The sequence below is a fragment of the Bacillus rossius genome, chromosome 1 (genome assembly GCF_032445375.1).
Source record: "Bacillus rossius redtenbacheri isolate Brsri chromosome 1, Brsri_v3, whole genome shotgun sequence".
NCBI classification, from domain to species: Eukaryota; Metazoa; Arthropoda; class Insecta; order Phasmatodea; family Bacillidae; genus Bacillus; species Bacillus rossius.
Genome location: NC_086330.1, coordinates 276,923,671 through 276,937,400, shown reverse-complemented (window position 1 = coordinate 276,937,400; position 13,730 = coordinate 276,923,671). Strand labels below are relative to the sequence as shown.

The following is a 13,730-nucleotide window of genomic DNA, read 5'->3' as shown; positions in this document are numbered from 1 at the left end:
AGCCGGGTAGAGTATTTTTCAAACCTCCTCCCTGGGTTCAGGACTGAGTGCTTGTGATGTCCCTTTCACCTTCATCCTGTGGAAGGCAATGAAAAACCATTGCAGTATCATCCTGCATTTTTAGTGCCACACCAAAGATAATTTGGTGAGTATTAAAAACTACAGTTAAACCTTGTTTATCCAGACTAACACCAAAGGAAATCTGGACAATCTAAAATCTGGATAATGTGGGTAATAAGCAAAACAAAATCCTTAAATAAGAAGACTTACATTTATTACAATAAAAAACTATGTTTTATATTAAAATTACATAATATACTTGCCTTATATTGTTTAAAAGTCATTAAAAATATTATCATTTCTTAACAAAGAATTAATCAACTTTCTTCTGTTTCAAACATGAATCTTGTTTAAATGAAGCATGGTCATGCAAATGCTTTGCTTTATCATTATTTTCAGCTAGAATCATGTCGAGCTGACGCTCCAAGTACACAATGATGTTTGTTAGCTGAAACTTAAACTGAACAAAAATGTCTTCAAATCTGATCTGGATTATCCAAGGATCTGGATTATCCAATGATCTGGATCAAAGAGGGCCAGACGAATGAGGTTTTTACTGTAATGTCAAATCATTTCAACAATTTTGTTAATCAATATTTAATAGTTTGACTTTGGTTTCAGGTGTTTATAAAAAAAGAATCTCAAAAATGCCAGAGACATCTGTAGTAAAGGTAAGTTTATTACGAGAATGTTTTGATTTGGGAAAAAAAACTTTTCAAGCAGTTCAATTTATTTTAGAATGAAATGTGCTTTGGTTGCTTTCCCTGGTTGAAATGTTGGGGTGTAAAAGTTTATGATGCAACAAGCATCAATCATTTTGGTTCTTCCTTGAAAGTTTTGCAAGTTTGTATGCAACCAGGCTGCTTGAAGAAATTTTGTTCAAATTTGAAAGTTAATTCTATGTAGGTATGCCTATCAGAATGCTTATGATATCAATCTTTGAAAAATATCAGTCTTCATTGTTGCAAAAGAGATGACTATGTATTACATACACCTCAGTGATGTAGTGTTTAATTTGGAATGGGCATGCGGAATAATAAAATAATGTTATGGGAGAGTAATTGTGAAAAAAAAACATATGTTATAAATATTAGAGATTAGGCATGTTTTTCTTATTATTGCTGTGGTTACTTTGGCATGGATTTCCCTTAACTAATGATTAATTGTATTGCAATAGTCACATTTGAGCCAAGAGAAGTCAATATTATAGTATATAATATATAATTAATTTATTATGTTGGCACATTTTCCATAAATACTACTTCATTAATTGCATATGATTTATGCATTAGAATCCACTTAACTGAAATGTTGTGTAGCAGGGAGAGAAAAGACATGTGTTAGACTTTATGCAATTAAAATTGTAATTGTTATTTACTCATTTTTTTTACATTTCATACTTATTTTTTGTCCTAGTTTTAAATTTATTTATGATCCATAGATAGCTCACAGAAGCATGTGAGCAGATAGATAAGCTTTGTGGCTTGGAGGGAAACAAATATTTCCGCGAACAGCTGATAAGATTAGATCAGGCTTTGGAGTTTTCTAGGAATTTTGCCACGCTTAGTGCATAAACTCTGTAATTTTCTGAAATAATTCCTTGCTCCTGTGTACTTTTTGCCAGGCTGCAGGTAGAACACAGCCATGGAGGTAAGAAGCCTGGGATTTGGTGTGTGTATTCTTTGAATTTTTAATAATTGAACTGAAAATGAGAACAACCTCACACCCCTTTTTCCCATGTTGATAGCAAAACTTTTTTTGTAATGAAATTTAACTCTGCTGATGTGGTGTTACAATCTGTATTTAAGGGTGTCTGTTATTCCAGGTCGTTATTTTATATGTATGTTCCACACGGTTAAACGTGCCGAGGTTTTGAGTCGCTGAACATTCACAAAATGAAAAAATATATATTGCATACTTTTTACAATATTTAGCTGCCAAAGTTGCATTTAAAAATTTTTTAGGCAGTATGTATGAAGAGAATGAAATGGAAAACTAAACTGGATCTTTTTAGGTTTAAAGTAAATTAAATTTTACTCGCTGCTATGTGATATGGTTTAATTTATTTCAGAATAAAAATTATTATATGTACCTGGCCTTTTAAAATCATCAGAATTTTTATGATTTTAAAAGGTTAAATAAAATTAAATAACTTTTTCTGAAGGAATTTTAATTCATATCACGCACTAGCCACCAGCATTGCCTTTGAACATGAAAATTTTCAGTTATTGGCCACTGGAAGCTGCTGCCTGCTAAGGCACCACCAGTAAATGCATGCATGAAGCTGGGCTGGTGTCTTAATCTAGGTATAAGAAAAGAAACTATGAACTAGACTTTTGCGGTGCGATTGGCCTGGAAGCGGCTTTGCCTGCAACGCCCAGTGGGGCAAAAACATTGTATCACCCACGGGTGAAATTTAAAGGAGAGAACATTATACAATGGCCCCTTAAGAAATTATGTCGGCCGAGTGTGGGAAGATTCGTACTCTGGGTGTGAAAAGGTTTCTCCAACAGCTAAACCTGCTCATGTAATTTTTTCCTCAGGTGAAGAGAGGAAGGTCATTCCCACCAACAAAAGGAAAGAATTTGAAAACAAACAGCAGGCTAACTGGTCTTATCCCCCTCCCCCCCCCCCCCCCCAAAAAAAAAAGAACATCTACATATGGTTGTGATTTTGGATATAACTCTTGAGACTTGTAGAAGAACCCAAGCTAAAATTTCTAAGCTTGTTGGATGTCAAACTTATCCTTCGGCATACTCAGAAATTCTCAGAAGATGCTTTTATATATAAGGATGGCTACGAAAAATATTAAATATTTTTATCTACTAAGCTTAAGAAGTGAGCTGCACGTTTATTCATTTACATTGACATGCACAAAAGTACTCTGTCAACTCCTCACTTGTATTTGACAGCATCAGATCAGATTTAGGTGATGTATCAAAGCTCATTATTACAATACCAGCTACAATTACTTCAGTTGAGAGATAATTCTCAGCTTTAAAGAGGATTAAAGTATAATTGCGTATCAGGCAGCATCTAGAAACATTGTCACCACTTGCACTGCTCAGCATAAAAAAATTGTTGCAGAAACTACGTTGCGGACCATCTTTCAGTGATGATGTTATTGATATCTTCACCACTAAAAGATGAAGAATTAAGCTGAAATATAAATTTGAAGGTAATAAGAAGGCTACATAATTTTTTTATTAGGACCTTGTAAGTGCTTTACCATGTGTTTTGTTTTAATAAATTATGTACCAGGTATAGAATGATATTACACTCCCACTCATTATTTAGATAATTGTAGAGTCTGCTGTTATCGGAATAATGTAAGTCAGTGGTGAAGCCGGGGGGAAGTGGGGTTTTGTGTTAGAACCCTTCCACAGAATTATTTTGCAGAAATAATTTTTTATTGAAAAAAAAATTGATGTTTCTATCAGTGGTATAGTCAGATACAAAAAAATTGGTTGTCTGTAAAGTCGGTTTACGGACGATAGTTTAACGTGACAACTTCATGACAAAACATTGATGAAATTATTGATCCAGAAGAAAAGGAAATATCATATTCGGCCTGAGACTGAGCCGTAATAGGTTTTTGCAACCAAACCATTTAGGCATTAAAAAAATTATATTCTTTGAGGAAGAAATTTTTTTTTAAATTTTTCTATCTTTTGTATGATAAAATCTACCTCTGCATAATTTTTTGAATAAAATTGAATCATTTTTATTGAATTATCACTATTTTGTATGGATACAAAGGAGTGAAACGAAATTTACTATTTAATTAATACATTTTCTTTTATTTGCATTCATTAATTCAAATATATTTATTACTTTTGAAATGTTGCGTGCGCCGTATTTATTTTTACAAGTACAAAAAAAAATTCGCAATTGCCGGGATTCGAACCGACAATCTTAGAAACCTTAGACAACCTTAGACCGACAACCTTAGAAAGTAATAGTTTCAGATGGTATATATATGTTTATAACAATTTTGTTCACGGTAGGGAAATAATATTATTTTGTTTTAATAACACGATTTTATAACAAATATGCATCCCAAATAGACCAAACTTATTTATAATGTGTTACAATATTTTTAAAACATTGTGCAAAAGATCCCGGGTGTAATTTGAATTATTATGTATAACTGTAAAACACCATTGTTGGTTCAAAACGTTTTGAAAATTCAACATTACTTTTAAATAACCGTACAGATTGTGCTGAAAATCGGTGGACGATCGTTAAATTACATAATATTAATAATTCAAACGACGAAAATATGATTGAAAAGTCAAATCTATGGTTGTTCCAATTGAGTGGAAGAGAGATGCAACGCATGCGTATAATGAGCATGAAAAGAGATGCGACGCATGCGTACAATGAGCAAACAGGACACATCCGTAGTGGGACATCCGTAGTGGGACACTTTTTCGTGCGTGCAGCCGGCGTTCATCGATTTATTAGACATCGCGTCAAAAACTACTTAGTAGCACCATTTTGCACCTTGAAATCCAAATATTACAGGGGGAGAATTCCTGGACCGGACCCCCTCCCCCATCTCTCTTGGGGTGATCGGTGTTGGTGCTTTCCCTTCTGTAAACCTCATACCTTGCCACTGGCCTTTTATACAGCTACAGTTTGTTTGTTAATCACAGTAAATTCATCTTCAGAACAGGCATCCATTCCATATACACCTATCCCTCACTTAGCACGACTAATTCGTTCCTAAAAATGCTCGTGTTATTCGAAATCACGTATTCTGAAGCATTAGTTTCCATAAATAGCATGGCTAATATATTTAATGTGTTCCTAAATTGTTTAAGAAAATATACTATATGTAATATAAATGTGTTGGATTAACACTCAACTATAAATATGTCACACCATTTATCTTTATATGCCTCCCATCGCACTTTGTTTGACAAATACGACACAGCGTAACGGGAAATATGATGGTTATGTATGTACTTTATCATCAGTCGGCTGGCTGACTTGCCCGCCCGGGCGTGATCTTCAACTCAAGTCGCATACCTTTCCAAACTATTTTGTACTGACAGTGAAACCGATATTACTCTCCGGATATTTGTTTTATGTGTTATGTGTTATGGTTCTTTAACTTTTGTTAGTGTTTTGTCTGTTTTGTTATTATCACTGCTAGTGTGTGGTACTCTTGCTCTCGTTTGCTGGCCATCTGTAAATGTTTTCCTCCTATAGTACCGATGGAGGTGGGAGTCCATACACTGGTAGTGATAACTGTGTTCCTGTTATTGCATGTAGTGCCCACCACTAAAGTCTACGACTGTTGGTGGACATGTGACAAATTACAAATAAATAAATTTAAAAAAAATAATTACATTTTAATTTTTCAAAAATTAAAGTGCTTATTCACGTATCACCACCTGATTCACACCAATCCTGTCAGGCCAATGATTATATTTTTCATTGTAACATTCATTTAACAACCTTTTCCACGTGAATCATCTGTTAATTTCTGTTCCAGTATCTAATGTCAAATATATTCCCGCTAGTACAACCAACAGCATCAGACTTATATAAACTTTTGATAAGTGTCCTTATTTCATACGATTGTGCGCACAGTTGACTTGCTTAAAACTAAAGTGCGACCAACATAAGCATGGCCTTTGATAATCTGTGTGTCATAATATTTATAGTTTTGTCTCAAATGCATGAGCACGATGAATTATGAGTGGTCAAGCACGTACGGTCACCAGCATCTGAATGGGCAGACGTTGCTTTTGTTTGAGTGAATTCCCTGCCACTAGCTAGACTGAGTTCACGACCCGGTTTGTGGCCAGGTAACAACGGTATGGCATGGCGGCATACGCACGGGCGTAAAAACATTTGGTCCTTTACACTCCATAGATGTAATTTAACTTGCCATAGCTGATGTTCGTACAACAGCCGATAACGTAGACAGACCTGTGTGTGCATCCCTTCCCTCCTTGTTTGGCTAACTGTATCCCAGGGAACGTGTTTTGTTTACAGCAGTTGAAACAGACTTTGTGGCGTCGTGCTCGACTTTTTTTTTTTTTTGCCTGTCAATATTTTGTGCTAACTGAAATTTACAGGCATGCTATTCAAGACTGGCGCAATAAAATTAACATCGCGCTAAATGAATCCGCGCAATCTGAAGATGTGCTAAGTGAGGGATAGGTGTACTTACATCTCTATCAATGCACTGATGTGCTTTTCGTGCAATATGGTTATATTTTATTTGATTTGTTGTTTCCTCTGCACATGGTTTTGTTGCACACAGTTGTGATGTTTGATTTTTAGTGTTTCAGTAGTTTCAAATGTTTACCAAGACTTGCTTTTAAAATGGGGTTTATAGAAATTAAATGCATATCCCAGTTGTAAAACCACTGTAAATTAACTTTTTGAGGGGCCCACCTACCGGAAGACACATAAAGGGTTGCAGAACTTCAGAAACAACCACGCAATTTACAAATTGTTACAAGATATCCGAGAGGTGTCTGTTTTCAAAAAGCATTTATGAATACCCTGAGGGCGAATGAGTAGTTTTATTTCCGTTTTATGTTTATTAATTGTATTTTTAGAAGTGTGAAAATTACTCAAACGTGTGTTTTCTGAATAATGTACCTAATATAAGCATAAAACACTGGGTATAGATTCTTGAAAGCACTCAAAGAACATGCATTATACTTATATCTTAATTTCTCTGCCATATACTAATTTTATGGTGACCACCTAAATATCATAAGTGCCCTACGCACGATAAGAAGACTGCGTTCCATTCCAGAGCCTTGCACTTAGTGGCGATACTGCGCTAAAAGCACCAGTGAGCATCAACCTTATCATCTCACCTCACTAACACTAATACACCTCTGATTAGGCGGGCCCCTTAAGCTACGTCCACACAGGGTACTAAGCTCGCTATGTTCGCGCTTTTCACTACACGAGTAACATATAGCCAGCTGCATCTCAGGTGTCACTGGCCACACAAAGCTGTGTTCACTATGTTGGCGATGTCGCCAGGTGTTTGGTTCTCAGCTATTTTCCTAAAACGTTGCTGACTTGGCACATGCGCAGATGAACAAAAACCTCTGTGTTAGCACTGAATTTTGCTGTACTTCTGTAATTGCTTTAAATTGGTATCATGTCGACGGAAAATTTTATTGAAGAAGTATGAAAATATCCATGTTTATGGAATAAATCGATGGAAGAATATAGAAGGTAGGATGCAGGGCAATGCCTGGGATTTGATTCTAAAATAACCCATAAATTTGGCTTCGTCCTCACGCAACTGCTTCATCAAATCATGAAATTCTCCAAATTCAATTCTTTTTAGATTAACATCATGAACCCATTTCATTTTACGTTTTCATACTGTGAGAGCCAGCAGAATATTATCATTGTCGGAATCATCACTTGAATCCCACCACATGCATTTCTCCATCATGAACTGGACTATAATATGTGGCCACCTGGAGCAACGAACATAGCGTACATCGCAAACATAGCATAGCTTTCTGTGTGTTGTCTGCTTTAAGAGTGCCCATGCAATTAGTCAAAGAAAAGTATTAGTTATAAATACTTGCTTGTATTTTTTTATAGTTTACAGTATGTCCATAAAAGAATGTCATAAAAGAATGTTCTAGTTATAAATTTTAATAGTATTAACTGTAAGTATTGTAGAGTTTTAGTTGAAGGTTCAAGGTCACAGAGAATAACTTGAAGTGTGCTGGGTCCAATTCCTCAAAAGAATCCAACCAAGAAAACCTTCAGTTCAGTGCTCAAGAACACAATGAAATTATGCAACAGATGCAGTTTCCTCTATGCTGTAATAGAGACAGAATCGTTAGGTGTGTTTCGAATAATGATGAATAACAAATTTAAATGACTCTTCAACACTGTAATATGTTACAAAAGAAATGAGAAATTCTACAAGACCATTGTAACTTTATTTTGATGTTCTTTTCTACTAATATAAAAGATAAACTAGATATCTTAATTTATTACACAATTTTTACATCCTCATTGAGGTACATAAATTTTAAGTGCATAAAAAATACGTGACATATCATAAAGTGACCAAGACAGGCCCTTAAAAGCAGAGAAGTCAATGATAAAGAATTACAACTTGTTACGTTGTATTTTGTTGCCCGGCTAAGCACACAGAGAAACGTAACAAAACAAAGACGAACAATGTTCCTTAGGGATTTTTCATTACGATAGTTCTACGTTATTTGGAAATAAAAAAATTTATTAAATTATCTTTGTTTATTTCTTTTTTAAAAAAAAGTTTTTTTCTCATAGTTACATGGCCTCAGTACACAATTTTACAAATGAATTTAGTTAGAAAACTTCGTTACTTGCACAGTTTTTCGTCTTTTCTTATACAAATTTTACCGATATCTTTGAATTTTGATAGGATGAGGTCCAAATACATACCACAGTACCATACATCTTGCTGTTGATGGTCGAGGAGTCTTGTCACTCGCCAAAGAAAAAAAAAACTTAGTAATGTCCCTTGGTTAATTACATAACTCAAGGTACCGTCGATCGCGGACCGAAATCACACAAAGTCGGGCCGTTGCCAACGCCTAGGGCCTAAATTTCTAGTTAATTAGTCCGAATAATAATGAACTTAGGTTGAAAAAATACTACCTGGCCCCAGCCCCTAGGCGTTAAATTATCTCTTAGTAACTTTCCATGATGTCTTGTGACTTGCAGACGACGCGACCGTGTTCGGCAACGATCGAGCAACAAGTTACTTGGTCGACGAGATTACCTTCCCTTGTAAAGGTGAACACAAGGGAGGCAACCCCGTGGGCCAACTGACCAATCAGCGCACAGAATTCCAAAACATGACCATATAAGGAAATTTGGATGGGCGCATCATTCCATGTCAGGGCTCGCCCTGATTGGCTGGCTAGTGTTAGCCTCTAGAGAACTTACCAGACTGTTGCTACAGCTGTGCGTACGTGACGCGTAAATCCCAAACACGCATTTACGAAGTGAAAAATAACTTTCTGGCGCCAGAGTGTCGCGCCTGTCCGCTCTTCCTTCTGTACCTTCCAGACTATTCTCAAAATATTACACTAGCAATATCCAATAGAATATAAAATTACCCAAAATATTCAAATACAATGTTCAATATTTAGTAAACAAAGTTAAAATTCATACCATATTAAAAACTTTTGTTTAAAAATGATGTCCTATAAAATTATAATCTATACTGCTTTAAACAAAACAATTACTGAAATTAATTATCAAATATCAAAATTAATTATTATGAACTGGAGTTAACCCTCAACTTAATAATTAAGTATCTCAAGGAAATAAGTATTTTAAGGCTTTCCATGAAATTTAACCTAAGTAATTAATAACAATTCTTAACAGATCTGAACAATTATCATCTACATAAAAAATAATTATTATCCTTCATATCCAAGTTATTCTTAATATTCTTATGACACCAAAAAAAAAATATATGTATATCAAATCCTCAATGTGCAATGCTACATAACTCCCCCTACTTTTTGATTGAATTTGTAAAAAATTAAACCAAAAAGTACAAAAGTGTCAATTGAAACAAAAGATATACCATGACAAATCAACAAAGTGAAAACAAATGCAACAAATTAACCTGAACATGAGTATCCCAATATCTTTTTAACACAATAACATAACATTACTTTTCATATGATTACACATCCTTAAAACAAGATTACCCATATATTGAAAAATTACATAAACATAATTATTTCAATTCTCCATACCAAATTAAAAAGTGACAAATCAATCGAAGGGGGGGAAAAAAACACAATTAACACTTGATTTTAGAGCAAATATAACCTTCAACAGGTTATACCTTGACACTACCAAACATTTCATTGGTATTTCATGTTCATTTGTCATTTAAAAAATATGCAAAATGTTCACTATATTTAAGTGTCTTTAGTCCAACATGGTAAAATTCTTGATTACATTTATTTGTTTACAATATCAACAAACATACTTTACACAATAATCAAACATTGCACAGCTGATTGTCCATAATAATGTTTCATTGAATTATCCTAAAAAAGTACATACACAACTGGCGGATAATTTTTTTTTTTCTTTTTTATGTTTTCCATTCATTTTTCTTATGTATTGTCCATTGCAATACAACACCATCCAATTTAGTGATAAACAATCCTACCTGTTGCTCATCCGAACCACTAAAATAGCTAACTACTTTCTCACATTTGGTTACAAATTGTATCGGAGTAACCCCTCGATCATCACCAAAAAATTTAGGCACTGTCCCTTCAACAGTGGTCACTTCATCTACAGTCAAAACTGAACCTCCAATGCTACCCTGTCCATCCCCTCTAATCTTTCTCAGCCCTTCCTCTATTTCCTGTAAACATTCTCTACCCACATCATACCTAAAATTCTCCAACTGGCCACATACCTTTGAACTTTCTATAAACGTCCTTTCAACATTAGCTCCAAAATTCCCCTTAACTTCCTGCACCACTTTCAACTGTAAATCTGTGACATCATCTTGATTTTCGGCAATTTTGTTTTGTACACCCTCACTATGTTGTACCAACTCAGAAATTTTTTTACTATGCTCCTGAACTGTTTTACCGGTTTGTATCAAATTTTCCTGAACTTAGCTCACTGTTTTTTCACAAGTGTTTAACCTAGACTGTACCTCCTCTATCTGCATTTCACAATTATTTACTTTGCATATACAGGAAGAGATCTGTTCATTAAGATCATTCCTAAGTGCATCAAATCGGCTCTCAAATGTATTGGTTAATTTTTGTTCAGTGGCATCTAATTTTAGTTCCATTATCTGTCTGAATTCAGTCTGACCTTGTGACATGTTATGCATCATAATCATTAATTTTTCTAACATTTGATTAGACATATCTGACCCCCCCCCCCCCCATAACCTCTACTGGACTACCATTTGCAGGCTGTTCCATGTTTTCCGACTGCTCCTGTATCAATTCAATATTCAAATTAGGATCGGACATTCCTGAAGTTTCAGGAAAACCCGCAAGGTCATCCTGACTGTCTGTACTCAATTTTTTTTTTTTTGACTATTATAAATTACCAGAAAATGTAAACAACCCTTTAAAAACACACAAAAAAACATTGAAACAATGACAACTATAAATACAAAAATTTAGACCATAGAATGTAAGTTTTTGTCCCATTTAGACTTGCTGTTTTCTGGCGATTCATCCCTCGTCCCGCGAAGTACCAAGATGATTTATGTTGCTGGAATTGTGTCCCATGATGTTCTGCGAAGCGCTGTTCTACAATGTAGTTCTCGTCACATTCCTATCCCACGAAGTCCCACACTGTTCTTAACGGTGAATGCTGGCTTCTCACGCTCGTCTTCGTCTGTCGATGTTTACAATTGCGATGCGTAGATAAATGTTCACACGATCCGCACACGAATCACTCGTTCACAAGTTATAATTTTGCCGATGTTCCGAAAGGTTTTGCCACAGTTAATTTAGACATGATTGGTTGTTACTGAAGTAAACTGTTTTTCCGAATGTTTATTTATTTATCATCAGGCAGTGTCTAAATTCGTGCCCCACAGCTGGGCAGCCATGTTGTTACGTTGTATGTGTTTTGCCCGGCTAAGCACACAGAGAAACGTAACAAAACAAAGACGAACAATTTTCCTTAGGGATTTTTCATTACGATGGTTCTACGTTATTCGGAAATAAAAAAATGTATTAAATTATCTTTGTTTATTTCTTTTTTTAAAAAAATGTTTTTTTCTCATAGTTACATGGCCTCAGTACACAATTTTACAAATGAATTAAGTTAGAAAACTTCGTTACTTGCACAGTTTTTCGTCTTTTCTTATACAAATTTTAACGATGTCTTTGAATTTTGATAGGATGAGGTCCAAATACATACCACAGCACCATACATCTTGCCGTTGATGGTCGAGGAGTCTTGTCACTCGCCAAAGAACTTAGTAATGTCACTTGGTTAATTACATAACTCAAGGTACCGTCGATCGCGGACCAAAATCAAACGAAGTCAGGCCGATGCCGACGCCTAGGGTCTAAATTTCTAGTTAATTAGTCCGAAAAATAATGAACTTAGGTTGAAAAAATACGGTCTGGCCCCAGCCCCTATGCGTTAAATTATCTCTTAGTAACTTTCCATGATGTCTTGTGACTTGCCGACGACGCGACCGTGTTCGGCAAAGATCGAGCAACAAGTGACTGGGTCGACGAGATTACCTTCCCTTGTAAAGGTGAACACAAGGGAGGCAACCCAGTGGGCCAACTGACCAATCAGCGCACAGAATTCCAAAGCATGACCATATAAGGAAATTCGGATGGGCGCATCATTCCATGTCGGGGCTCGCCCTGATTGGCTGGCTAGTGTTAGCCTCTAGAGAACTTACCAGATGGTTGCTACAGCTGTGCATACGTGACGCGTAAATCCCAAACACACATTTACGAAGTTAAAAATAACTTTCTGGCGCCAGAGTGTCGCGCCTGTCTGCTCTTCCTTCTTTACCTTCCAGACTATTCTCAAAATATTACACTAGCAATATCCAATAGAATATAAAATTACCCAAAAAATTCAATAAACAAAGTTGAAATTCATACCATATTAAAAACTTTTGTTTATAAATGATGTCCTATAAAATTATAATCTATACTGCTTTAAACAAAACAATTACTGAAATTAATTATCAAATATCAAATTTAATTATTATGAACTGGAGGTAACCCTCAACTTAATAATTAAGTATTTTAAGGCTTTCCATGAAATTTATCCAAAGTAATTAATAACAATTCTTAACAGATCTGAACAATTATCATCTACATAAAAAATAATTATTATCCTTCATATCCAAGTTATTCTTAATATTCTTATGACACCAAAAAAAAATATATGTATATCAAATCCTCTTTGTGCAATGCTACAAACTTTATGTTAAATGCCCAGGTTAAATTCAATTTTGCACCAGAACAATCATTATACAAATTATGTGGTGGCAAGTACGCAGCCTTTTATAAGAATTAAAGTAACCAGACATGTATTCATAGAGACTGTCTTGACAAAAAGTCACACAAATTGACAATAGTATACACTAAGCAATAATTTAAGCTAACAATATTACCATAGGCAAAAGGAATATTAGCCACGTGTGCTAAAATACAATGAGTATCATAAAAAAATGCAAAAAGCTTAAACTCAAGGGGGCAGCGCACATATGCAATATGCCCCTTAATAAATAACAAGAGAATACCAAAATAAACTACACCAAATGATTATACGGACATAAATCTCAGGGCAAAATTAGTTTACTAACGACTAAAAAATCTGTCTAAACAGGCAACGCAAGCCTCGCGAGGCTGAACATGACTGGTGGTACAGTCGAATGGCTACCTGTACACACTTCATAAAAACGTCAAAGTTTGTGAAGCTAAGTTCTCTCACATAGAAACTACATGGGTAAGAAACCTGAACACAAGAAAATATGTGGCTGCAGTTAGAAAATAATACCAAACCACAGCAAAATCATACCTGCAAAAGTGACCCACTTCGACGTGACATGGCAGGCTACACAAGTAAATGTTATGGTGCAGTACAGCAACATATATTGTGCACCATAAAAAAATTAATCCAAAACATAAGTT

At 35.1% G+C, this 13,730-nt stretch overlaps 1 protein-coding gene across 1 annotated transcript in view; it reads left to right on the top strand.

Annotated features, from left to right (window-relative positions):
• LOC134527619 (stimulator of interferon genes protein homolog) overlaps positions 1-13,730 on the top strand; it is an 87,628-nt gene that overhangs the window by 8,260 nt on the left and 65,638 nt on the right. Inside the window, exon 2 of the mRNA XM_063360463.1 lies at positions 682-731. Within this exon, the coding sequence (XP_063216533.1) occupies positions 708-731 (24 nt within the window). The 5' untranslated portion in view covers positions 682-707. The remainder of the gene's footprint in view (positions 1-681; positions 732-13,730) is intronic.